We start from the raw sequence: 27,142 nt of genomic DNA, 5'->3' as shown, positions 1-27,142 counted from the left end.
TGTGAAACTGAAAAGTTTTTCAGTATTTTGTAATATTGTCAAGAATATCTTTATTGCAGAAATACACTGAATATCATGACATTATTTTTATGGCCATCTGTCAAGAATGTCTGTCTCTCTTTGTGGGAATCAAATCTTAAATCCATTTAATAATGCCGCCTAATGTGGCGCACAACTGGATCAACTGGATAAACTCATTTTGGATCAGTTTCAGCGAACATTGTTATCGAGAGGTGTCCCTCTTAATAATGTCATGACCTGGCTCAAAACCATGACAAAAACGAGGAGACGTATGGTTTTTAAAGTAAAAACGAAATGATTTTATTACTAACAATGTAAACTTAGATAATGGGCGACATAATCAAACACTAACTCAATCAACAAGTAAACTAAACCAAAACATAATGCGCAGAGGGATCGAGGCTGCAATGGTGCAGCCACACCAGGTAGGTCACCCAGCAGAGCAGAGCAGGGCAGGGCAGAGCAGAGAGAGAGTATGAGAGGTAATGCCAGCTCTTATACACCTGTGGACTGGCCAGGTCCACCCAGGTGTGGCAAGCCCCACCTACGACCTGCAAGGGAAGACAAAACAACACAAGAGGGAACACAGAACACAACAGCAGGCCCTAGAGGCAAGAGGTCGTCACAATAAGCACAGCTGTTGTGTCACTCTTGCTCTTCTTCACTCTTTCTTAACCTCCTCTCTGAACATCTTTCTGCTTGGTTTGTTCACAGTGCTTTATCAGAAGAGGAGAAGACGTCACTGCGTGCTGGTCTCATCACAAACTTCAATGAGCCTGTTAATCAGGTTGGTGGAACAATATGACATGTAGTACTTGAAGATTTTGATTAAGATTAAATACCATCTAATGCACAAAGAAGCTGACTCGAATATTATCCATTAGTTATAGTCCATTTCACATATAATTAGCTTTTTATTGATGTATTGCACTGTAATAACTGCATTACGGCATGAAAATACGTACAGAAGCTTTAAATTAGCTTGACATTGGTTATCCATCATCATGAACGCTAGATCTGCAATGATTGCCATCAAAGTTACTTAGTGTTGTCTAGTCAAGTCAGTTTTATTTAGTCACAGAAATCACAAATTTAGAAGAAGAAGAAGAAGAATTACCTTTACAGTTGGAACAGCGTATGACACCTGCTGTGTAGCTGTCAGTGTAATAACCAACACAACGTCAGATGATGAATGACCTGTGTTCAGAAAGTTTAAAGTCTCTGATAATTCATTGACGTACTTCAGTGGGTATGGAAAAAGTATGGAAAGTGTTCCTCAGCATTTGACTAAAACATAGAGCTCCAGTCCACTGTAATTATACCTGCACCTTGTTTATTCATGGAATGAGGTATGAGGGGTAAAACCAGTTGTTCTCATTAAGGAAGTGGTGTGAAGGCAGCTGATGTGAAATGCATTGGCAGCGGTTTCAGCACTGCGCGTGTATTTCAACCACCTGTTGACGCCAAAACTGTTGTGATTTTGCATCTAGACCAGTGAGATCAGACCAGCTGTTTCATACAAACAAACAGATCTCAGCATAGACAAAGAGGGAAAGGAGGCGGCAAAGATCGAAGAACAGAAAATTCTTTTTCATGCACCCAACTTTTCTGTTCCCTGGTGTGCAGTGACTTCTCAGCAGTGCTACTCTGACTTTAGACTTCTAGTATTGTTGTCAGAGCAAGAAGATGTAAAACTTATAATGAATCTATTCATGGATCTGATGCCTGTCAGCAGAGTTCAAAACTTGTGGGTCACTTTGTTCCCTCCAACCACACTGCAGCTTCTTAAAATCAGAGTGCAGCGTTGTCAGTGTGTGATGACAAGGATGTGAGCATGATGTCAGTGTGATGACAGCGATGTCAGCATGATGTCAGCATGATGTCGCTGTGTGATGACTGGGATGTTAAGCAGATGGTTTCCAGGTTGACCATCCTTGTTTAGCATGTTAGTGTGCTTGCTAATTAGCAGTAAACACACAGCAGTAAACGATGATGTAAGCGTGATGTCAGTGTGTAATGACAGTGATGTTAGTCACCTTCATAGTGTATTTTCTTATTCATCCCCAAACCTCCCTCAAACAAAGCAAAACAAAACAAAAAACGGGGTATGAACCAATCTGCTGCTCAAAAATCGAGGTCCGGGCTGAACTGTGCGTTTGGAGCTTTGTTACACCAAACACTTCATGTCTCTGGAGGAAAGGAGCCTTTCCATCAGGGAAGTAATTAAGGTTTGTTACCCAACACTTAATGACTTAATAACATGCCTTGACAACTTTGATTTTAACATTTACTTTAAGTGTATTATTTTAACATCAAGTAATATTGATGCCTGTATGCTAAATATGGCAGGGCCAGTTACGGTAGATATGCTGAAGTTAGAAAAGATGATCAAAAACGCTAATTGTGCATATTCGAGGGTCAAAAAATGTGTTGAAAAGTCCATCTTTTTGCAGTGCCCAGGTGAATGCTGCAACAAATAAGTCAGGAATTGAGTGGTGTGCTGCATCTGTCTGAGGGGACATGGAAGGTGGCCCTGAATGGTGGCCATCCATCCAAGGTTTTACTTGTATATTCCTGAGGGAGAGCCCTCCAACATCAGGACTGATAGGGTCCATATGGCAAGCAATGAATGCCATTTAAACACCATATGTCTCACCAGTCACAGTCCGTCCTTGTCAGAGCAGAGCTCCAGAAGGGGTTGTGCATGTTCATGCATGCAAGTGCGAGTTTGCCAGTGTCTTGTGAAGTTTACATTTTTAAGTTCTGTGATGCAGCCAAAATGGGCAAGATTAATGGATTTTGGGAGTTGAAGATGAAACTGATAAAACAGAATATATTAGGACAGCTCAACCATGCCATCGACTTAACCGTGGTTATACAACAGCGCCTGTTAGTATCACCTACAAACTAACTGTGATTTCCAGGGTTGTAACAGGGCCCTCAACTTCATGTCCATCATCATCAAAGTATTAGAATTGCGTCTCAGTATAGGATGAAACAATTCAACATCACCACAAACTACAGCCTCCAAAATGACCATAAATTTAAATTAACACCTCTATGAAAAGATCACAACATAAACTGAATGTTATAACCTTTATGGAGGCTGGATTTATTGCAGGGCCGTTGCACTAGACTCGCTTACTTTTCTAATACACTGGCATATCTGTTGTTACCACCAAACACCACTTCTGTAATATGTGGCTGCTGATAAACTACACCTGCTGATTCAACTGGATATTTATTTTAGTACTATATTCATGACAGAACTGTGACAAAGTAAGTATTTTGTCAGGATGTGTAAACCACAGCTATCGAATCAAACTCAGCGTATTGTTTGTATGGTGCGACAAAAGCTGCTATCATTAAGATGGTGTTCAAATGCTAACAAACAGAAGTTTGCTGCCCACTAACTGCTGAGGTATGAAGTGTCCTTTTCAGTCTGGACAGTCGCTTGACCCCAGCGTTCATCTTAATTGATTAGGTGTCTCACCCCTATCAGTGTCAAAGAAATGGACAGATTTGAATGATCATTTCCCAGCAAGTGCACTTTGTGTTGTGTCAAGAAGTATTGTGACAAGTGAAGCTGTGACAAGGTCAGACTTTCTAAACTCCTTTGTGTCACCTGCACAAGCATTCTGTTATGAAAAGCAGCTTAGTCTATGTGCACTATGCTTTATACAATATGATGGTTTAATAATGTACTCATTTAAAATCATGCCATAAGACCTTGTGCTGTATTGTTACTGATGTTCTAGCTGTAGTAAAATTCCTTTGGCCACCTCCTGCTGTGTTAATGCTTTGCCTCTGGTCATTTTTATTTTCTCTGTGTTTTTCCAACAGATAGCGACCCAGATTGCAGTGCTGATAGCCAAGGTGGCCCGTCTGGACTGCCCCAGGCAATGGCCAGAGCTCATTCCCATTCTGCTCGAGTCCGTGAAGGGTCAGGATGGCCTGCAGCAGCACCGAGCGCTACTAACCTTCTATCATGTCACGAAAACCCTCGCGTCCAAGCGTCTGGCGCAGGACAGACGGCTTTTCCAGGATGTAAGTCCACAGTTTCAGCTCACTTGTTAGTTGTTTTGTCACCACCCACACCTACAGCATCTTTTCAATCTTATTTGTTAAATCTCATTGCTTGTCATTCTTGGTTATTCATTATCCCTCCCTGTATTTTTCTGCAAAACCTTTGAAATGTGAATAAATGAATAGTAAGATTTTCTTTGGAGTTGCAGGTTTTTCAGTTTCATATTTAGCCTGAAGGAGATGCTGTTTAGCTACTATATGAGACATGTCAAAGACGAGATCTGCTTTTATTCTCTGTGCGTGCATGTGTGTCTGTTTTCATGCATGACGCTAGCGTGATTGACGTGTTTGGGAATAGTTTAGTCTGTGTTTCTGGTTGTGTGCGTAAGAGACATTGTGTTAGAGGGAGGGTTGTTAGTGTGACTTAATGTTTCTTTCAGAGAGGCAGTCAAGTAGAGCAAATGCTCTTTTTTTGCCAGCCATGGTTTTAAAGAACACAAGACTTAAGCAGCGAGACAGTTGTGAAGAGAAGGGATTTAGGGGAATAAGATGATCAAACAGACCAACAGAGGGAGAAGGAGAGTGGCAGAGACATGCCAGTGGACATCAGAGGCAGTGACTGGGACCAAATCGTTGGACGCTGTGCAGAGGCACCCTCTATGCCAAAATGCGTGCCCTTAGGCAATGCGAGGAAGAAAGGCAGCCTGAGCCCCATTAAACAGTGCAGGTTTTAAATGATGCACTGATGACTTTGATGCTAAATGGCCCATGCAATGCTCTCTCTCCCTTGTCATGACATTAAGTGACTCGGTGTCCACACATACGCACACACCACCCAATGTGAAGAGGTGACCAGACAAAGGACAATGCAGCACTGTTAATTTCAGTTGGAGTGGCACGCTTTACCCGCTGAGTGTTTTTAATGTGAAGTGTGGCTATAGGACATAATCACTGATTTTGATCCTTAAATGACCCCAGTTTCTGGAGCTGTGTGTATTCTCCATATTGGTGCATACACCTGTTTTTTACTGTCTTGTTGTAAGGCTCTGTTCACCATCCCAAATACCACACTGACTCACCATGACCCCACATGACCTCCATTGTTTTCATTACCTAAGAAAACTTTGAAAGAAGGAGAATTGTGGTTTTATAGTGGCTTTTGCGCTTTGAAATAACAAAATGATTAGTCACAGGTTTTCGAAACATCGCCTCTGTCTGCATGGGACAGGTGAGTGTCTCTTTTGCCCACTATGTTTACACTGTTCTTTTTCTCACTCCATTTAGTGTAGACATAATGCGCACATAAGTACTGTTAGCGTGTGTGTGCGCGTGGGTGTTTGAGCGTGTCTTCTTGTTGTCGATGAGTGTGTGTGCTTCTCTCCAGTCCCAGCTGAAGCAGTTGGTACACCATGTTGACTGCATCATGGGAGATGATGCATCGACAGCAGTACGTTAACTACCTCTTTGTTTTACTGGCCCACTTGCTGAGGTTTAGGCTGCAAACTCAACTCCAGCACTGATTCCAAAAAAGTTCAGATGCTGTGTAAAACATAAATAAAAACAGAAATAGAGCAAAATTAATCCACAAACAGGCGCCACAAGCAAGCCAGTACACGAGGAAAGCTTCACATTGTTAAATAGGCCATGCCTGAATGCTAACGTTTCATAATGGATTGTACAAATGAAAATGGTATTGTTGTTGCCACCAAACAGGATGACTGTGCAGTCTCAATTTTACAGTTGAACCGTGGATGATATTGCATGGAGGACGAGATGACATATCAAACTGAATATAACTTGGAGGCGTGCACATCAAAGTGCGTCTCAGCACAGGCGTGTCAAGCTTAATCCCAACAGGCTGGTTGACATCAGTTGCGATCATCCATCTGCTGTACTTAACATATTACCTGGTGTTTCCCAGAGGTCAGTGCATCACATGCAGGCAGGTGCATTGTAACACCAACATTTTTGTTACTTTACTGAAGTTGCCAGCTCAAAAATCAGCTTTTAAACCACACTGGGAGAGATGCGGCGATAGCATGTTTTTGCTGTAACCAGAATAATAGGAATACTTAGGAAAAGAAGTGCTGTTGGGTAGAATTGTTTTTGCAGCTCAGAATAGTTCTGTATGTCATTCTCTTAACACAGCAATTGTGTTTATGAATCATTGACCCAGACCTTCAGCTTTTTTCCGTTCTCTTCACTTTCCTCTATAACATATGGTTTAAACAAGACTGTCAGATCGTAATACGTTATAGAAGGTTTTCTCTAAAAAAGTGATATCTCATTTTATGCAAGTTGCCTTTTCTCAAAAGTGGCACTTCTTAGCTTAAATTTCAAACCTTGTGGGCAGCTGTCAAGACTCTGCATTGTTGTACAGACCTACTGCATTGACCTTATGCTGAGCCTTTTGTGACTCTCAAACATGCAGTAAGTTTGGAGATGAACGGGACAGGTGATAACCTGCGTTTGGCCTTGAGGTTTTGAATAGCAGTAGCAGGGCAGTATCCCACAGTACGGGTATTCATAAACAGATTGTCAAGTGAAATGAACTGCACTTTTCTTGGACGCCTTTGTTTTTTTTGATCTCTTCCTGTTGGAATAGGGAATCGGCTTGCAGACGGAAGAAACTGTTTGCTTTTATTGAAATTTGCCTCTCTGTTGTCAGACACAGGCATGCACACAGATACATACAGGCCCTGCAGAGATTTCCAGAGCACACCAACACACACACACACACACACACACACACACACACACACACACACTCTCTCTCTCTCTCTCTCTCACGGACTCATGCACCACTTGCGTTGGGAAAATAATTGATATTTGGATGCATCAGAATTCTCTCTTGCATGACTCAGCAACAATTCACAAAAGTCATTAACTGGAATTGAGATGGTTCCCCAATCACCGGCAGCCAGCTAAATAACCAACTTCCTTCCTCTGTCCGGCTGCTTCTTTTAAAATATAACAATAGACATACTTTTGGTTATCAAGGGAGTGGACTGTAGTCTACTGGTATAAAGTTGCATGTTATGGAGATGTAGTCGGCTGTCAGGGGACTCAGTTTGTGGTTTGGGTTGCTTTTCAGGTTTTCAGGCTTTGCCTATAGCTCCTGTTGTACAGTGTGCCAGCTGGGGTCATGATAGGGACTGTAGCCTGGTTTCATGCATCGAACCTTCAGCTATGATGACCAAGCCTTGTTTGATCACACCAATCGTGGGATTGTCTTTGTAGTGCTTGCCAGTAAACAGGATGTGTGGTCGGCTGGTTCGCCATCAGTTGCTAACTTAAAATAATTACTCGGGTGCTTGTTGCATGTGTGGTACAGACAGTATATCATGCAGCTTGTTGTGGAGTTTTAATGCACACGGCATGGGAGATGTACTCTGTGCCGAGTCATGTTCAAGATTCGATTTGTGAAAACTGTGATTATGGCACAGTTGTTTCAGTCATAGTGCTGATAAGTGTTATCATTTTTGTAAATGTTTAATTCAGTCTTCCTAAGATTTTTTTTTATTATTTGCTGGAGGAGAAATTATTTCAGGTGAAATTAGACTAATGTACTGAGATGATGTCTATCCATATAAGCTATTTTAAGCTGTGTTTTTTCATGACGCCCTCATTTCACTGTTAAATGACCGTGGCACTCAACAGTTATGTAGTTATTTCATAGGGCTATATATATGTACTTGTGTTTTATTCTCAGAGTGTGGCTCCCTGATGAGGCAGAAATGACACTTATGTCAGGTTTCAAGATTGTTCAGACTCATGCTTAAAGGTGTCTTCTGTTAGTTATTAGACGTTATTTCGGTTCTTTTTGTTTTATGGTGTAGGAAATGCATTCAACTTGTAAATCCTGCTCTGTATGCACAAGTGTGCAAGTCACAATGAGGCATAAGGAGCTGAACCTCCTGACTCTGGAGGAAGCAGAAGGGGGATTACAAAACTTAAAGCTCCATCATAGATTGACTGATTATATCACCTCCGCTGTCAATAGGTGGTTAGACTGCAAACACACCTTAGTAAGTCCAGTAGTGTTTGGAAAACATTGTATACAGACCATCAGTGTGTCATTTAAAGGTATTTTTTCCGCTGTGTGGTCAGGGTTAGGGTTAGACCTATTTTTGGCCATGTGGGACACAGTCAAAATGACCTCAGATCCAACAGAAAAGTGTTAAGACATGTCCTCACACATCAGTTGAAGAGTGAGGAAGTCAACAGAAGAATTTGAGATTGTGTCCTAAACTTGGTTCATCACTTTTAAGTTCCATGCGTTGGATTAGTCTGGGATCTGTGAAATAGAGAGTGCCAAGCTCTCGAGAAATCTCTCCAAAGAAGGAACTTGCCAGTCTTGCAGTTTTCTGTAAAGAATCTATCAAAGCCTATGCTGTGCTGTCAAAGTAGGGATTTCTCTTTCAGCAGGCATACATCACCACCAACCTAAGCACCGGTTCTCAGATTTCTCCCACTTGACACTTCAGTGTTACCGATAACACAGAGATCTTCTGTCGGCGAGTTGCTCAGTTACTTTCTTTGAGATGTAGTGCCATCATTGAAACTTTCCACAGACTAATTTTCGTGTGGGTGTTTACCTTAGTCAAGCAGCAGAATTGTCTTGAAACATTACATTTAACAGTGTAAGACTATCTGAGTGTGTAGTTTTCCTGAAGCATTGTCACATTGAATTGCTTGAATAATGAGCCGCTATGTTTGAATAGTTCCAGAGATGTAATGTTTACCTCTTTTCTGCTCTGTTTATTCTTTTTATGAAAACACCAACCAAAGCGTAATCCAAAGCTCATTATTGTGCCGTGGCAGATTTGTTATATCGTCTGAGCTACTGGGCCAAACCATATACTACACAGCCGATGGGACTGAGTACTTTCTCCTACCCTTTGACGATCTTGTTTTGCCTCTACAGGAGAATGCCCTCATTGAAAAAATGTAATTGGTTTGGGCTCAAATAATGTTATGGCAGCGACTGTAATAGAAAGTTCATTTAGAGCTAAATTGGACCTGTGACTCAGAGGTCTCTCTTTGGCCGCTGTGTGTATTTGTCCTGTGTCAGTGAATTTTGTAGAAGTGCTTTTGTATTTACATCATCAGTGTAACTGGTGACTTTGATGCAGTACTATTAAAAAAGACTTCTTTTGATACCATGGCAAAAAGGGGAAAAAAGTCAGAGGCATGGAGAATAGGATACATTTTTCATTTTTAACTGGCACATGATGCTGGTACAGAAAAAGTCACTGAAAAATACCAACGCATTTGCCGTAATCTTAATAGCAATGGTTAAAGATCAGTTGATTTTCTTCTCCGGTGTTTCTTTTTCTGTGCAGTCTTGGGTTAAAGATCTGATGGTAGATCTGTTTTTTATAGCTTCGGTACTTTCGATACAATCGAATGTATAACAGAGATTGTATTGTTTTAAACAAAATCCCAAAGTAATGATATTTCTGCAGTTTGCACACATATAAATCTGGTCTAAATTCATGCCTTCACCAGAATCACCTCACCTCATGCCTGTTGTTGAACGTGATCACTGATCCAGAGCGATTTTATCTGCGCGTGTGATTGACTGTGCTGTTTATGTGTATGTTGGCAGCTGGCGTCGGGCATCTACAGCTTTGCGTGCTCCCTGTGGAGCCACCACACCGACTGCTTCCTCCAGCAGATCTATGCCAGAGACGAAGCTGCGGCGCTCAGCTCACTGGAGAGGACGCTGCTCTCCCTAAAAGGTTGCAACATTTGCACACACACGCAAACTCACACATGCCCATGCGCACACGACACAACTGCGTTCACATGCAAAGCAGTGCACTGATCTATTAATGCAAAATAAGTAAATCATGGCCTTAGATAACTGCCTGCATGTTGCATAATGTGACTTTTTTTTTTGTAAAATCAAGATTCCACCTTTTGACAAAAACTTAATTAAGCGAACAAGTTGTGAACTTCTGGAAATATTCTGTACTGCTACTTTTTGAAACACCAATTAAGTGGAGTTGACTTTAATTTGCACTTAGCGACAGTCCTGCATACTGATTCTGTTCTTTCTTTTCTTTCTGCCCCTCTCAGTGCTTCGCAAGTTGACAGTCCACGGATTTCAAGAGCCACAACAGAATATGGAAGTGATGGTGAGTGTTAAGTTACTTCAGCTGTGGCTGCCACAGAGCCTCTCGTATTTAAGAAAAGCTGATATTTTTCCTGTTGGTGTTTTGAGTTGAAAATGACTCCAGTCACAGTGTGCAAAATGTGGATGGCCGTGAAGATTGAAAGTGCCTTAAGCCTTGTTTCGGTTCAAAGAGTCAAGAGTTCTGTGCGAGCTCTTCTCCCACTCTCAGTGTGAGGAAAGTCCAACCCCTTGAAACTGTTAATTTAATTTAATCTAAATCTCTGTGGTTTTAGAAAAAATAATCTTGAGTGCCTGTGTAGATAGGGTTTTGGTTCCCCCATGGCTCAGAGTTAATGGAATCATTTGCATAAAATGTCTCAGTCCTTTGAACTCCAGCTGTGGATTCTGACTACTTCCTGTTTTGCTAATCAGGGTTTGGTAAAAGAACAGCAGTAAATATTTTGGAGAATAAAGGTGAAAGAATGCAGAGTGACTTTGAAAGTGAGACTTCAAGGAATTTTAAGAAGTACTGTATTTGTTCAGTACTCTGAGCAATGCAGCCCCGAGATGAATAATACAATTTTATGCAAAAATAAAAATACAAGCGATGACCGCTTTAGTAATTGGTGAAAATAATTGGTGACAGTGAGAATAATCAATTCTTATTTAATCTTATCCATCTATCTTTTTTAAAGTCAAAATATAAAACACTTGGTTAAAGAGCCACCACTTTAGAATCTTTTTTTCTGGCTTATTTTTTGACATATTTAGCCGGAATTGATCATTTTATGACAGAAATTACTCTGTTTACCGTGCTCTATTTTTCCACTAACGAGACTGCTTTTAGCTCGCAGGCTGAAGGTTGTATATTGGTTGAAATATTCCCTTTAAAGTGTCATTTGCTCTGAGCTGTCCCTGGTTATTCTAGTTCAGTGAGCAGACGTAATGGTTTTGAGTTAATATTTCATTTTTAGATGTATATGCTCTTATTATCTCAGACTCACTGCTTTGATACCACTTTTCAGTTTTTTTAATTATTCCTCTGATGGCGTGTTCAAAGAGGAATATTCTTGGTGCTCAACATTCAGGTCATGGCTGTACCTCATGATGTTTTAAAACCAGACAGTCTTTCTTTTTGTTGTACTTAACGACCTCCTGCACACAAAGTTGTTTCTTGCTCATTGTTGCTTCACTTGGCTGTTTGACCTTCTCTGCGCAGAGTTGTATAGGTGCAGTCTTTGACACTCAGAGTGTGTTTTCACAGCCATCTGCTGAAGGGGAAAATTTCTCTTTGCTCATCTTAAAAGTGAGTTGAACACATTCGAGCAGGATTTTGTGACGTCACAGCTATGTTAGAGACCTGTCACGATCCAATACGCAACTCACACTTCAAGGGACAGTCCACGACAGATTCCAAAATATATTTTTTTCTGCTTACCCGTAGTGCTGTTTAGATTGTTTTGGCGTGAGTTGTCGAGTTCTGGAGATATCCGCTGCAGGCATATCTGCCTTCTCTCAAATGTACTTCAACTAGGAGGCACTCCGCTTGTGTTGCTCAAAGCGGTGAAAAAAATGCATGTGAAAAACTCAGCACCAAGGTCTGTCCCTTTAAATGTGATAAGAAAAGATAACACTTTATTAATCCCCCATAGGGGAGATTAGGAGAGATGAAATGTGATGTTGAAATTCAAACCTCCAGTGCAAATACACTGAGAGTAGACAATGAATCAAGGATGCTGGATTTTTCAGTGAGGGAGAGGTAATCTGTGTGTGTGTGTGTGTGTGTGTGTGGTTTTTTTTTAAGTAAATAATTTATTTTTTTGTGGAAAAAGCACATGCAGTATTTTTCTGTCTTTAAAACACGTCTGGAAGGCGTTAAGATTTGTGTCATTGCTCGTAACGGCAGGTAGTGTAATCTTAACAATCAAACTAAGGTTGTAGCTTCCTCTTGTGTCTTTGGCTGCTGTATAGAAACAAACGAGCGACATCATGCATCCAGTTACTCAGACTGACATCACAGCTCACTGTGCTTCAGTTATTTTTCTTATTTTCCTCCTGACACTCATTTTTGCTCCTGTTGTTTCTGTGCTAAGCGGAGTCCTACAGCCTCAGGATAAGCATTTCTTTTTTATCCTTTGGGCTGACGTGGAAAAATTTTTACAAAAAGACCTATTTTTGCCTCTGTTGACAACGTGTAGCTTGAATCTGCTCTCGTCTTTCCGCTGACTCAACACATGTTTGAATGTAGTCACGAGCAATTTTCAGTTTTTAGCCTGAATGTGGCATCAGCTCTCATGACCTGCAACAAATCACAGTGAAAGAAAGTTAATTGTTGTTAGTAGGAAGAGGTCAGTTGAGTCAAACAGGACAACGTTTTATTCATTTAAATGAATTAGATTAATTATAGCTCAATATAGATTGTGCTCAATTTAACCCCTTCCTGAATAGAAAATCTCTAATTACACAGGTTCTAGTGATTTTAATTCATCCTCATTCACCTCATTTTGACTGTTATTACCTCCTTCCTGAGATGTCTTTTCACTTTAAATAGTTCTGCACTGATAAAATGCCTGCAGCCATTTTTCAGATGTATCCTGTGATGGTTTAAAGACATGTCACGCTCTTTTAATCTTACTTATTGATTAGGTCATGTCTCATTTTGCTCTTCCTCTGGTGATGGGCAGGATGCTGAAAAACCTTTTGAATCATATTACATGACTTAATTTTTAAACCTGTGTCAAGGTTATGTTTCTGACGGGGACTGTAGGATGCAGGTTGCCTACTAAGGAAGGGATTTCACAGCCTGCAGAGACCTGAATAAATTCATATGAGTAACTATGTTTAACTAAGTCGTGATGAGTGTCTCAGAGGTCTGCAGCTCAGCAGGCCTCAACTATAACAGCAAATCTCGATAATAAGCCTGTCCCATATCTGCTAATTATGTGTAATGTGCAATAGAATCTACAGCAGTCTTGTTGTGAATAGGCTTTTGCTGGTGTTAACGTCTTAATTTGTTGTTTTTGTGCACTTTGACCCTCAACAGCACATTTTCTGTTAACTTTCCAATTATAAAGTTTGCAAAATCCAATATCCACATAAAAAAAGTGAGCTGGTGTTTGTGACTGCTGTACCACGCAGACGTAGGGACCATCACTACATAGCATTTTGCTTGTTTTAGCTGTTTTATTCCTAATTGTGTACAGCTTGAACTAAAACATATTGGTGTTTCCTAAAAAAACCCCTCATTTTGATACAACTCTAAAATATATGTGCGCCCAGACAAACCACGCTGACACCTCGGGTTATTGTGACATAAGACATATGCTCATCTTGTTCACTTTAACAACTTTAGTTCAGTCACACTTTGGTCTCTGATTATGAACCGTCCACTGTCTTCATTCTGAGCATCCGGAATAGACTGGGTTCATTTTCTAATCACCACAGTGGCAGCACTGTTGGAGGACGGCAGCGAGCTGGAAAACACTGACACTAAGAATGAGGAGCATTGTCAGTTTTCACACGGGCTGCCCCAGTGATGCATTTTAAAACTTGCAGTTGAGTGACTGTCTTCCTGGCTCGACTGTCAGACAGGCACTGCAGGAGGGAGGCTCGAACAGACGTTGGATCTTGTTCATCAGAAACAGGAGTTAACAAGCATCTATGTGTCACCCCCAAACAAGATTATACATTTAAAAAGGCACATTCAGTTGAGCCTTTGTGATCTGCCAAACAATCTACTGCAGCCTCCTAAGCCTGGAGCAAGTCTGTGCACATATACTTAAAACATTCACCAAATTGTAGTCTTAAATTGCCACCCACTGTCCTTTGCTTAGATCCTTTCTCAGATTAACTCGCTTGTTCTGTTGACACTCATCTCCTTCACAAACTGCTTCTCACACACTGCTGACGTGCCCATTTGATGCCCACCACTCTGTCTTCATTTTCCCGTCTTATTCTTACCGCCTCAATCCATTTTGCTGACCTTCATTTACTTTTCACTTCATCCTTGTGTATTCTTCCCCAGCAGTGCCGTGAGCCTCGCTTCTCTTCCTCCTCAGTTGTTAAACCATTTTCATCATGACTGATTCAGCTGAAAACTTCTATTTTGCACTCCCATTTGCATCAGTCGTTTCTAATTTCCTGCACGCTCTGTTTAAGTCTTTTTCTCCTCTTCTTATTTCATCTACTTGCCTCCCCCTCTTCTTCTCAATCTCGTCATTATCTTAACAAATGCCTGGCAAGAACTTTGGTCTCCGTCATCTCCCTCCCTCTCTTCTGTGCTCCTCTTGTGACCCCGTCTTTCTTCACTAACTCTGTTAGGAGCTGTAGTCGCTGGCTGGGCTGTGTTGTGTGATTAATGACACTGCTGTTGACCTCATGGCTGAACATTAATGCAGAACTAAACAGATTGCATCTCCATCTATCATCTAATTTCCCATGCTAAGCCGCGTCTACACCAGGCTACAGAAAATTGATTCCCTTTCATACTGTGTAGCTGGCACTTTTATTTATACTCCTCGAAGTACAGGGGGAAGTGTGCCCACGCACACATACACAACAAACACACACATGCTAAAGTTATTCCCTTGTTAATATATCTGCTTCTGGGCAATACTGATGAAGCAATCATGAATGATTCAGCTACAGAAATGTCAAAGAGATTAAACTTTATCTCACCCTCTCTTCATCTCCTCCTTTTCAGGGTTTCCTGAATGCAGTGTTTGAAAGGCTAAAACAGTTCTTGGAATGCTGTGAGTACTCGTCTCTTTCTCTGTCCTGAATCTCTGATCCGAAGCTTCTCCTTTCAGTAAACAAACACAGTCACCGGTGCTTGATCCAATGCATGCAGATGGCACCTACTTAAAAGTCTAAGATACTTTATGATACCCAAAGTCTGGGTCTCGTAATAGCATAGCATAATGTATCTGTCAAATTAAAAGTTCAGGCTGGCTGAGTCATCCGAAGGGGCTTGCTTTTTAATTAGGAGTTTCTCTTCTAAACCTTTAGAAAACAAGGACCTCTACAGGGCTTTCCCAGGATTTATTTGAGACAAAGCTTGCAAAGGCTGGAGGATGTGACATGCGCTTGTACAGTTTGTGTGTGCACCTTTGAGTGCATGCACTTTTTGCTTACTAACTTGAGGGCAGGACAGGTGGGTCACAGGAAATATAAACCATTGGAAAGAGAAAATATTCAGAAGAGATAAATAAAATAGAAGAAGCACGAACATCCAAAGAAAAGAGGTGTATCTTATGTGGACAGTGTCCTAATATGAGTCTATGTTGATTTGGAGTGATTGAAAAAAACGGCAACTATTTTCAGCCTTGCAAACTCTGAGTTCTTTAAAAGGTTCTTCGTCTTCTCGGAAAGTTCCTGCGTGAGTGAGTGACAGCCACCCAGTACAGTGGTAGCTGTCCCACTTTCACTGTCTAATATCAGTATCCAACGGACCTTTGTTCTTTTCCGTAGCTTCGTCATAACAACACCAGGCGAGTCAGAGATAAATCTCCACACAACCCCATGAGCCGCCATAGTGGCCGATGTTAGCAGAAAATATCATTTGAGATATCAGCCACAGCTATCACTTCCAGTATTTACTCTGCTGATGGCAGTGGAGACGGGGGTCATGGTCCTGTTGGTGTTTGGACCTGGCAGATAGGGGAAACAGCGAGGCAGCTCACAGTGGAGCTGAGGGGAAGCGTCAGCTCTGCACAGCCTGATAAGGTCAGCCAAATAAACTGCTGTTTTTGGGGCAGTCTTTGTGGTCCATTCAGATGTCTGGCTCTCCCCGTCAGATGTTTGTCCTCCAGCTGAGGTCACCTATCTATTTCTGTCAGTCACTACAGAGTTGAAAACTTCTTTTCCTCGGCTACATATCAATCAGAAATGGAGAAAACTCTTTATTTCAGTGTTTTTTTTCTTTATTTTCTGTCTTCAGTTTCTTTATTGAGTATTTCATCGTGGATTTTAGCAATTTCAGTTAGTTCAGATGTATGACCTCAGGAACTTTGATGACTTTACACAACATCTGCTTACATTACAGCTGTCATGCTCCTGCAATCAAGGAAACAATGGCACAGACTTGGTCAATAACTCCTGACTGGTCCAAAATCTGAAAGGGGCAAGGCAAGGCAATCTTGAGCCATTCGCCCTTTGTTATCAATCTAATGTCGCTGTAAATTAGCAGTTGCTGATAGAAATGAATGTGTGTGTGTACGTGGAGAGGAAACGGTGACCCTGACAGTTCACAAATGTTTGGAGGAGTGCCACAGGGACTGTTATGGTCTCTGCCGATTTCATCAATGAGGTTGACAAGGAAGTAAACTACATGGGACATCTTTATTGGCTTTAGCATCATGAGTGGTTTTATGGAGCCAAAATTTACATCGGAGAGAGTGAGTCATTCATGGTCATTTTTGAGTTCTTTTATTACTCTCCTTTATTATATACACCGCAGCTTGTAATGGACCTGCGGGACTCTCACAAGGCAGCAAGGTGAAGTGGGCATTTGACCTTAAAGAAAGTGGAGAGTTTGTTGTAGTAATTCAGGCCAAGATGAATTAATCTCTGTACATTTCCTCGGCGTCTTTTTCTTTCTGTTCCTCTCCTTATGGTATTCTTGCCCATATGCTTTAATTCCATTTGAGTCTTAATGCACCTTTACGACTGCATTGAATAAACAAGATCGGACAGCAGTTAAGATCATATCTCATCTAGTGTTGCATGTTTCATACTGAACATACTTTCATACGTTGACTTAATATTTAAAAATTCTGAATTTCAACAATCGCGGCAGTGTCCACCTTAAAACGCTGCAAACACACAAATCCTCAGACATTTGACAAACCAATACTCTTTTGTTTCTATAGACCTAAATACCCCATCAGGACATAATGTCTTCATGTGGATGTTGGGGTATTTGGAGAGAGTTTGCGGAGAAGATTGAAACCACGGTTATATCTGTCTGATTAAAAAATGAAGCTGGACTCACATCATGGATGTATATTAGAATTTTTTATATCAGGATTTGGTAAAATCACATTATTGACAAACTGAATGACTTAGATTTAAATTAAATAAACATAGCCTGACAATTGCCTGAAGATGCTCTATGTTATTAAGTATGCTGCTGCTGTTAAGTAACAATGCTGTACGGTTGTGTTGTGTTTCAGGTCGGCAGGTCGGTCCAGATAGCACATGCAGAGAAAAGCTGGAGAAGATGATCATACTGTACACTAAAGTTGTGAGTTGTACATCAATACAAAATAATAAATGACACCTTTCATATCTGTTTCCTTATTGATGAATAGGCTGTATATTGTGCAGATCAGTTATAGTGTTTATTTAATTTTTATCTTTATCCTTTCTTCTTTCCCCATGTTCGTCCTCGTCTGTACTTTTCTTTCCTCGGTTCCATGCAGTTGTTAGATTTCCTGGAGTACCACCCGTGTGCATTTATACCCCTAATCCAGCGTTCTTTGGAATTTGCTGTCAGCTACGTGTTCACTCCTGCAGGGGAGGGAGTGACCTTTGAACGCTTCATTGTTCAGTGCATGAACCTCATCAAGATGATTGTAAAGAACGATGCCTACAAACCTGCCAAGAACATTGATGGTAAGATATGAGGGCTTTGGGGAAGAGGAGCAGGCGTGGTGGAGGATGAAGGATGAATCAGGTGGTAACAGAAGGGAGAGAAAAGACGCAGGAGATGAGTGATCAGAATGGCAGACATGGATGGAGAGAGAGATTCAAATGAAAGCCAGACAATCAAATCTGAATTTCAGGTCAGGGGCCAGCGAAAGGTGTCAGTAACTCTTCACGGCTAATCACTGGCAGTGTTTTGAAAAGCACAGTGCTGAAATACCATCAGCGTCACCGTACCTCGCCATGGCTCATGTTTATTTCAAGCTGTCAGAGGCCTCCAGTGCTTCATTAGCCCTGGAGCACAGCACTCGGTCTTTGTTCTGCCAGCTCGTATGCTCTTTGGTGTGCGTTATTATTGAATATCCTTCTCTTAAGCATTTGTTGCTTGACGTAGAGCGGAGCTGCGGTTTTTCGTGGTTCATATGTTAATGTGTAATACTGCGCGTGTGACACGGCACCATACTGAAGTCCAGCATCAAGTTTGCCTCACTTTCCCTTTTTCAAAACAGGAAAATATACTTTGACTCCTAAGGTTACATAGTTAAAGGGTAGGTTGAGCCTTGACTGACACAGCTCAGCTCAGGGCAGCCACCTGACTTATTTATTAGGCCCATGCTGCCAGTCTGATAGACAGACAGGCATGTCTGAGGGTATTAGAACAGGGCCCTGAGTACTGCACCAGTATGATACACCATATCATACACCAGTAGTGGCATGAGGGTCAGGTGCCACAGGTAAACTGGAAGTTTGAAAGTGAAATGACCAGCGATCTGTTGAGTTGAGTATTGGTTTGGCTCGGGAGGTACAATAAGATTTACATAACTCATCCACATTTTAACTGAGAATCAAGAGGAGCAGCAGAGCAGGGATATTTTTTCACTAGAAACTATGAAAAGATGTAGTATAGATTTAAAGTTTGCATGCAGACGACAGAAGAAGAACAGAAGCTTTTGCCTAAAATCAACGTCTTTGTTTAAAATCCGGTACTTAATATACTTATACTGATCGTTGCAATTGCTGCGAATCCACTGTAAAATGGCTTTAAAGCTGAGAAGTGTAGAAAAAGTACAAATATAGTGGTGGTAACAGTGTTCGACAGATTAATGGATGAGGAAATATCTTTCTTTTATTAATTCTTTCTTTTTCTCTCCTTTATCCCCCCCACCCCATTGCTCCATCAGACAGTAAACCAGAGAGTCTGGAAGCTCACAAGATCAAGACAGCCTTCTTCACACACCCCACACTGACAGAAATTGGACGCCGGCTCGTCTCACACTACTTCCTTCTCACAGAGGAAGAGCTGGCAATGTGGGAAGAGGATCCTGAGAGCTTTGGTAATAGCACATCCCCAGATACATGGGCTGAATCCAAATGTCCAGACTTATCTGGACCCACAGACTGGCAGAGCTAACAGGCGTGTTCTTGGGAAGTCCAGAATAGCGAGGTTCAGCCAGTTCTACAGTCAGTGTCACTTTGTATGCAGGCTTCACCAGAATTGGTTGTTTATTGAATTGATGTATTGTTTTTGTGTAAGTTCAACACGTGCAGTACAGAAGAGCATTAATAATGATTTCTTGAATGTTGATTTTTATGTGATAATCTGCACAGTCAAAAAAATGGTATTCATGAACAGCGTTAATGTGTGCTCACCTGTGCTCTTTTCTTCCTCTCTGTCTTGCAGCTGTTGAAGAAACAGGTGGTGACTCCTGGAAATACAGTCTACGGGTACGTACTGTCCCATTCTCAGGAACGCCATGAGGGAAGTTCTTCAAATTTGGCACAGATGTTCACTTGAAGTCAAGGATGAACTCATTAGAATTTCACACAAATGTCTCATACGATATACTTTACATCAAAAAGTTCAAAGGTCAACTTCACTGTGACATCATTATGTTCTGCAAAAGCACGTTTTGGCCATTATTCAACACCATAACTCAGGAACAGAAGGCGGGACTGTGACCATATCTCACATATGGTCAGATGCTGAATTGGTGACACTAATCTTGGGTGTCCACCTTGAAACTGTGGTGATTGTTTAGATCTTCTGTGCTGCTGAAGATGTGTGTGAAGCATCCACGTTTTACAGTTAGTAGCTTCTTTGCAGCAGCATCCATATCTGACGCATTGTAGTCGACCCCTAAGCTGATTGGTTTAGGTGACATTGAACTTCAGGTGATCGTTCTTGCACCATGTGATGAAGCTCTCTGTCAGTCCTCTGTACTCCTCTGTCAAAACAGTCTCGAAGTGAAGACAGCATGTTTCTCTCTGGAAATTATTCATTAGAATCATCACTAAATACCTTTTATTAAATTCCTTCAAAGTCTGGACAGACAAGCATGTAAACTGATCAGCGGAGGCATACAACAGTAAGAGCGTATTTCTACTTTATTAATTATTGAGAGGGGAGAAACAGAAGCTCGCATAAAGAAAGGTGCCCCATGTCTCTGTAGAGGCAGTAAAATGTCAAGCACTTCTGCGTTTGTAAGTGCCCAGTGATGTTAGTTGTACACACAGATCCCACAAAACAACCACAGCAGCATCCCTGCTCTGGTACCTCAAGCGTGACGGCATCCAGGAGCAGTGAGAAGAGGAGCATTGTTAAAACTTAAACTTGTCCCCTGTGTTTCAACCAGGGTAAAACGATCATTCTTTAAAAGTGTAGTCTGCCCAAATTTAAAACTTAAATTTTGCAGTCTTGCAATTTGCAAAACCAAAAAAAAAAAAAACACAGCATATTGCTTAAGTCCAACCTCAAAATCATAGAAATTTAGATTAAAAGAAGCATAACAGAAGATTTCAGTTTAATGGAATTGCTACAATATTACTTGTCACATATATTTGTAGTATGTGCTTTATTTTCAGATGTTCAAAGCAGTGTTTTATGTGGTGATATAAGCGGTATGTTGTGTGCATTGTAACATCATAAAGCGGTCAGTGGTCCCCAGGGATCCTGTCTGTGTCTGCGCCAAGTTGTCTAGTCCTGGTTTATCTTCATCTGGTTTTCTGAGTCATGATGTGATCTCTCCTCCAATGTCGAATTTTTTCCCCCCTGTCAACCCCTCATTTATCTTACCCCCCCTCCTCACGTTGAGCCCCACTAACATACTGTTATCGCTTCAGAAACATTGGTTTGTTCAACCTAAAGGTCTTGTTGTAAAAGGTGTTATTCATTTTAAGCACACTGCTTCACAAATAAAGGTGGAATTACAGTTTATTAGAGCTTATTATGTAGCTAATTACTTCAAGATCTAGAATTCTCAGAAAACACTGTTTTCAACAGACTTTTTATTACATCAATCTTCCTTTTTGATAGAACAATATTCGGGTGTTTTGGTGAAATACCTTTAAATGTATAAACAGCTGGCCAAAAAAGTGGGATTCATTCTAAATTGCAGGGTGGTCTAAGAGTTTTAAATGGTACTCTGTTTTAAAGGCCTGTTGCTTGCTGACATGCTTTTTTAGAATTGAGTTCATGATTTGTTTGTAATGTAGAAATAATCACTGTCCTGAAGGCTGGAGGTTTGTGAACATATGTCAGTGCAGTGAGGGGCCAGTGTATGACCCTCGTAGTAGCACGTTATGGTGCTCAGGGTGGTTCATAGATCTCATGTCACTGCCCATCTATTCCTTTCATGGCCACCAATTCTAATAACTGATTATAGAGGACCTTTGCCTCAATTTTAACACATCTATATTTTCCCAACAAAACAAGCAATATGCTAGATTGGCTTTTTAGAAGTGTCATCTGACCTCTGGCCGAGAGTGCATAAAGGTTAAAGCTGCATGCTGTGAAACGTCACAGACACATACACACACGCTGTAGCATGCAGCTATGAACTAGATTTCTGACACCTTCATTTAATATTGATTTTTGTTCTGACAGCAAAAGCCAATAAACTACTGAAGGTGGGTGAACCACCATTTCTCTGTTTGAAAACGCACTCTCTCTCACACACACACACACACACACACACAAATAAACAGAAATCCCCTGACAATGTCACATTGACTTTTTATTGAACTGGGAGCTCAAGGCATTGTTTGCCATTGTCTTTGTGCACATGCCTCTTTGTATACATTTTTCTTTGTGTTTATTGAGGGTGTGCTCTGATGGAACTTCATGTGAAATTCCCCCCTCACCATGAGTGCCGAACAATACCGCAGCACGCTGCTCAGAATGGGAAGAGCTGTGATGGTGGGAGGAAAGCGAGTGATCGTGCACAGCGTGTCATCTATTCCACCAATTAATTATCTTTTTGTCTCCTCTGCTCTTTTCCTCTATTTAGCCTTGTACAGAAGTGTTGTTCCTGGATATCTTCCACAACTACAGCCAGACGCTGACACCGGTGCTGTTGGATATGGTTCAGAATCTCCAGGGTCAGTTAAATTCAAATATTATTACATGCCAAAAGCACAGTCTGCTCTCTTCTCAGCAAACCTTTTAAAATCCTTTCAATGCGAGGGAAACATGCACTCAGTAGCCAGTTCATTAGGCGCACCTTGTGAAAACTATTGTTTTCCAATACAGCTCTGCAATAAATCTCACCTTCATGAAGGTAAAAAAGTTAAGTTTTGTTGGAGCTGTTTATTTTCAATTTTATGGTCATTTTGGAGGCTGTCTGTGGTGCTATTGGATTTTATAGTGTTAAGCTGAGAGATCTGTGCAATATTTGGCCATCCCAATCATATCATAAAGATCCATTTTTTAGCATATTTTATCTCACTTGTGAATTTTTATTGTTTTCTAAATGCGTGTATACACCTTATGCAAAGTGCCTTGTGTTTTAAAGCCGCTATAGAGATAAATGTGGCTTGTGCTGCACTGCACATACAGTATGCCTCCGTTTCCTGTAAAGCAAAATTGGCCTCAGATTTGTTTATCCCTGTTTGTCATCATGAAATGTGGCCTTGCCTCAGAGTAAGAGATGTATATTTCATATATCAGAAAACAAACAAAGCAATTTTTGTTCATGTTGCCCTTAGCAGTCCCGGTATGTGTAACATACCATTCCCTGGTATCAACCCCCACCACTGCAATCACTCTTAACTCCCTAGTCAATCAGTCAGTGACAAACACCCACCTACCACAATGCCGCAGGTGGGGCTGGCATGTAGTTCTTGTACTGGTGCTCAATTAGCCGTGCCGTTGCTCAAACAGCCGCCTTCCAGGGTCCATTTCCGGCCTGTCTCCCATGCTGCTTTTGGTTTCATCTGACAGAGTGGAAATGGGTTCTGCTGGACCAAGGAAGATGCCAGATTGGGCAATTCTATGGTTGAAGGGAGGCAGCTATTGATTTTGAGACTTGAGTACACAACAATGACTAATAGAGAAAGAGAGAACAGACCAGTAAAATGACCAAAACTAGACTGATGCAGTGGAGTCCAAGCCTCTATAACTGTGTTATGATGTAGCCACTGGGTCCATTCCTGCAGAACGTCTGTTATCATTAAAAATGCTTGAACTGAATGCACATAGCTAGAACACTTATCTTTCAAATGCACTCTGTCTCGTCACCGATATAACATCCAGAGTATGTATCTGTCTTTGCAGGCCCAACCAATGTGGAAGACCCTGTCCAGTTGCTAATGAAGGATGCAGGTGAGTCAAAGGCTTCATCAGGCTTTGCTGGCTTAGAAGCTGCCGAAGTACTTGGCACAATCTGTCTTCCAGGTGCATTGAATGACTGATCTGGACTCAAAGAGTGAGAGCAGGATAAATTGAGACATAGATGCATACAGGATGCATAGCAGTTATTTCAGGTTAAGATACAGAGTCTGAATAATCACATAAAATAACGATTGTACCTATAGATTCCTGTTTTATTTTGATAATGTTATCAATTCTTGTAATACTGCTCTCTCAGATCCTTGGACATCTTGTTTTACCCCTCTTTTGTCTTTTTTCCACCCTCTCTTTTTCCTCTCTCCACCTTCTTTTAGTATTTATGAGTCTTTGGCAGGTCAAGGCTGCCACTCAGGTGGTTTTATGGCATACACAACTAAATCACAGACAGTCGGGGACTGCCTGCTAACAGGGCCTTTGTTAAAGCTGGATGCCTGTTGAGATCTCAGCAGTCTGTTGACAGTGTTGATAAAACAGCAGACAGCACTGGATGATGAAGCCGTGCTGTGGTAGCAGCAGTGGCTGATAATTGTGGCTGTGAGAGCTGGTTGAAGAGCCGAATGGGCGCTTGATAACAGTGCTAATACAATTACAGATCAGGACCTTAATTATACTGCTGTCAAAAAAGAGGGTATGGTGTTTTGCTGAGCCCCTAATCCAGCATTATATGCCTGAGCTTGCTTCAGTAAGCTGAAGACTGGAACAGGTACTTTAGTCCATCCGGTGTGCTGTAAAGACATTTGTCATGCATAACACATAACAACCATATTTGCCGCAAAACCAAGCCCACCTGCTTGGACCCTTTTTATAGCTGACAAATGTTACTAACTGGCATTCAACCAAGTATGAACCATCCTTGAAACATTGTTTAAATTTTTGTGCTAATGTATTTTTTGCAGCGCCTGTGTTAGTCCCACATTTGTCATTTTAATGCTGCACTGGCAGCATAATTAACTTCTGCTTTTTGATATATTGTACATTAGAAGTGGCTAAGTATTTTTGAGTGCGCCATTAGCCCTCTGAGACGCCTTTTTGTGACCACTAAAAACACAATAGAAAATTTATGAACATTTCATTTTGTAGAGCCAAATTAATGTAGCAGTGCTGTAGAGCAGGAAATGCTTCAAAGGGAAGCTGAGCTGTGTCAGTAACAACAAACAGAGAAATCTATAAACAACATAAAATGTTATAATCAATGTACTAATGAAGAATTAAGAATCGTGAGGCGCCACACTTTACAGAGCTCTACCGTTTGACAGCAAAAGAACATTACAGTTTTATTAACGCATAAATCGTAACTCCTCAAAGTTTTGTTTTTGTGATAAGGACCAACTTTGGACTTCATCCATCTTTTGTGCCTGTCCCTCCATCCGTCAACCTTTTTGTTATGATAAATGAGAGAAAATATGTCTGAGGGGCATTTAGCTGCTTCAAAAGTTATTAGATAACTCTGAGAGACGCTTACAGTGTTTTCATGTCTCCTTCCTCTCTCTGCTTTGGCTTCTCTCTCACTCTTTCCATCTCACACACCGACACACACTCTCATAGACCAACTGCAGATCTCAACATACTTGTGGGCAGCGGCAGCCTCGTACGGGATGAATACCATGTCATATGTTGAAACTGGAAAAAAAAAAAGCCTCCAAAGGTTGAAAGTCAGTGTTTAAAAGCTTCAACTGGAGTAAAAAGATTTTGCACGATTGAAACCAAGTTTTGAAGCGTAAAAAGATTTCTGCAAACATATTTTCTATCCGAGTTTTCCTTCTTCACAGCCGGAGCACTCTTACAGCATCCCTCCACCACATTTTTAAATGTATCACTGTCGTGTTTACTGGGTTCGGTGGGATAGCAGACTGCTCAGCCAATGACTGACGTGCACGGGATACGCGAACAGAACGCGTAGTCGTGTCTGTCTGTCCCGAGCAGTGTTTGTGGCAGACATGGACGTCTCAAAACACAGCGAGGTCTTCAATGGAGTCCACTCTCCATCATGATGTAGAAATATTGGCGACGGGAATGATGCTCTTTGAGTACTAAGATAGAGTTTGAGTAGCGCCTCTCAGCTTAATCTGTATTAAATGAACTGTCTGATCCCTGGAGTCGCTCAGCAGTTGCCAGTCACCATGGTAACCATTATTAGAAAGTGGGGACATGCAGCTGATTGAGATGATTGGACTGCTTCTCTGTGGCGTCTCTGTAGCTTTACAAACATTTTAACATTTTTAACTGTAACTGCAAATTATGAATCTCTAGTGAGAGACCAGTCTGAGCCAGGAGTCCCTCACCAGTGAACTGCACTGGATCTTAACTGACTACACACTCACACACTCACACACATGCACAGATACACAGAACTAATTTTACAAATTCATACACAGATATCCTTTTTAGTGCCAACTGCTCCAACGTGCTGTTTCTGCATGCACTATAGCAGAAACTGGCTTTTCAAAATAAACAGTAGTAGGATCTTACCTGGGGGTCCTTGAGTAGCTTGGATTTCCAAAATAAAAGGCTAATAAAAGGGGAAGGGAGCTTATGGCAGAAAACTTTCAAAATGAAAGTGTTATTGATTCCTTTCTCTTTACGTGCACACATGCACACAGCTCATCACCTCAGCTGAGGGTTTACCCTTATTCCAACACACACACACGTGAATCGTACCTCAGCTCCTTCTCGTTACACCTCAGCGCACACAAATTCCTTAAACTTTAATTTCAGCACCTTCCATTTCTGACACTGTATTTTGCCCCCTTTACCCCTCTCCTATTATTCCAACTCCTACTACATTGTCTGCAGAGATTGTATTCTCCACAGCTTGTCACAGTTTTGTTGGACTGGATAGACCAATTTTGAAGAAGCGGAACCCACATAAAACAGACTTTAAACATGAGAAATGATATGTTTTGCAGTGTGATTGAATGTATTAGACCCTCAAAGAAGAACATCCTGTAATAGAAAAAAATAGGCAATTTCCCTTTAAAGGTGCTTTTAAAGACATGGATGACTGAAGTTTTAGTGTTGAGTGGCATATTTCAAGATTGCTCTTCATAACTCGGACTGTTCATATGCATTTTTTGTGTACTTCTCTAGAAGTTTAGTATTTGTCGTCCAATTGAGAATACTGTGACCACTGGTGATTTTTCTGACTGTTATTCTGACCGTTTTGTCCGCAGTATACAACGCAGTGGGACTGGCAGCCTACGAGCTGTTTGACAACGTGGACTTTGACCAGTGGTTCAAGAATCAGCTTCTTGGAGAGCTGCAAGTCAGCCATCACAGGTAATGTGTAGGAAGAGTTGCGTTCCTTTTGAAACTGTCAGCATGTTTATTTAATATCTTTTTATTGTGACATTTTGCATTTTAGTACACAAACTGCAGAATCCTAAAGAAAAATTGCCAAGTCTAGGAGGGTGAAATAACCCAAATCTCTCGTATGCGTGCAGGCATAGAGGAGTTGGACTGCATTGTATTGTCTTCATAACACCTGACAGTGTTAATATTGTAATGAATTAAAAAAAATATTTTGCCTCATCAATGTTATTTAGGCTTGAAACAGAAATAGTGAAACTGTGCCTGCTTGTTTTACTGAATGTGAGCTCACTTTCAGACGTTGTGTGATGCATTTCACGGTTAACATTCCTTTCAGTGTAACTCAGGCTAATTGACTGTTAACCTCTGTCCAGCTATTAATTACAGTCAGCAGCTCA

The 27,142-nt window shown here is 41.2% G+C and overlaps 1 protein-coding gene across 1 annotated transcript in view; it reads left to right on the top strand.

Annotated features, from left to right (window-relative positions):
• Positions 1–27,142, top strand: part of ipo11 (importin 11) — a 112,377-nt gene that overhangs the window by 12,606 nt on the left and 72,629 nt on the right. Inside the window, exons 4-15 of the mRNA XM_076730814.1 lie at positions 736–808; positions 3,865–4,068; positions 9,659–9,791; positions 10,132–10,190; positions 14,871–14,919; positions 17,341–17,411; positions 17,590–17,782; positions 18,994–19,146; positions 19,494–19,537; positions 22,099–22,189; positions 23,364–23,411; positions 26,609–26,714. Coding sequence (XP_076586929.1) covers positions 736–808; positions 3,865–4,068; positions 9,659–9,791; positions 10,132–10,190; positions 14,871–14,919; positions 17,341–17,411; positions 17,590–17,782; positions 18,994–19,146; positions 19,494–19,537; positions 22,099–22,189; positions 23,364–23,411; positions 26,609–26,714 — 1,224 coding nt within the window. The remainder of the gene's footprint in view (positions 1–735; positions 809–3,864; positions 4,069–9,658; positions 9,792–10,131; positions 10,191–14,870; positions 14,920–17,340; positions 17,412–17,589; positions 17,783–18,993; positions 19,147–19,493; positions 19,538–22,098; positions 22,190–23,363; positions 23,412–26,608; positions 26,715–27,142) is intronic.

This window comes from Chaetodon auriga, chromosome 5 (assembly GCF_051107435.1).
Source record: "Chaetodon auriga isolate fChaAug3 chromosome 5, fChaAug3.hap1, whole genome shotgun sequence".
Classification (NCBI taxonomy): Eukaryota; Metazoa; Chordata; class Actinopteri; order Chaetodontiformes; family Chaetodontidae; genus Chaetodon; species Chaetodon auriga.
Note: the sequence above shows the minus strand (reverse complement) of the source record. Positions and strands in the feature narration are given on the sequence as shown.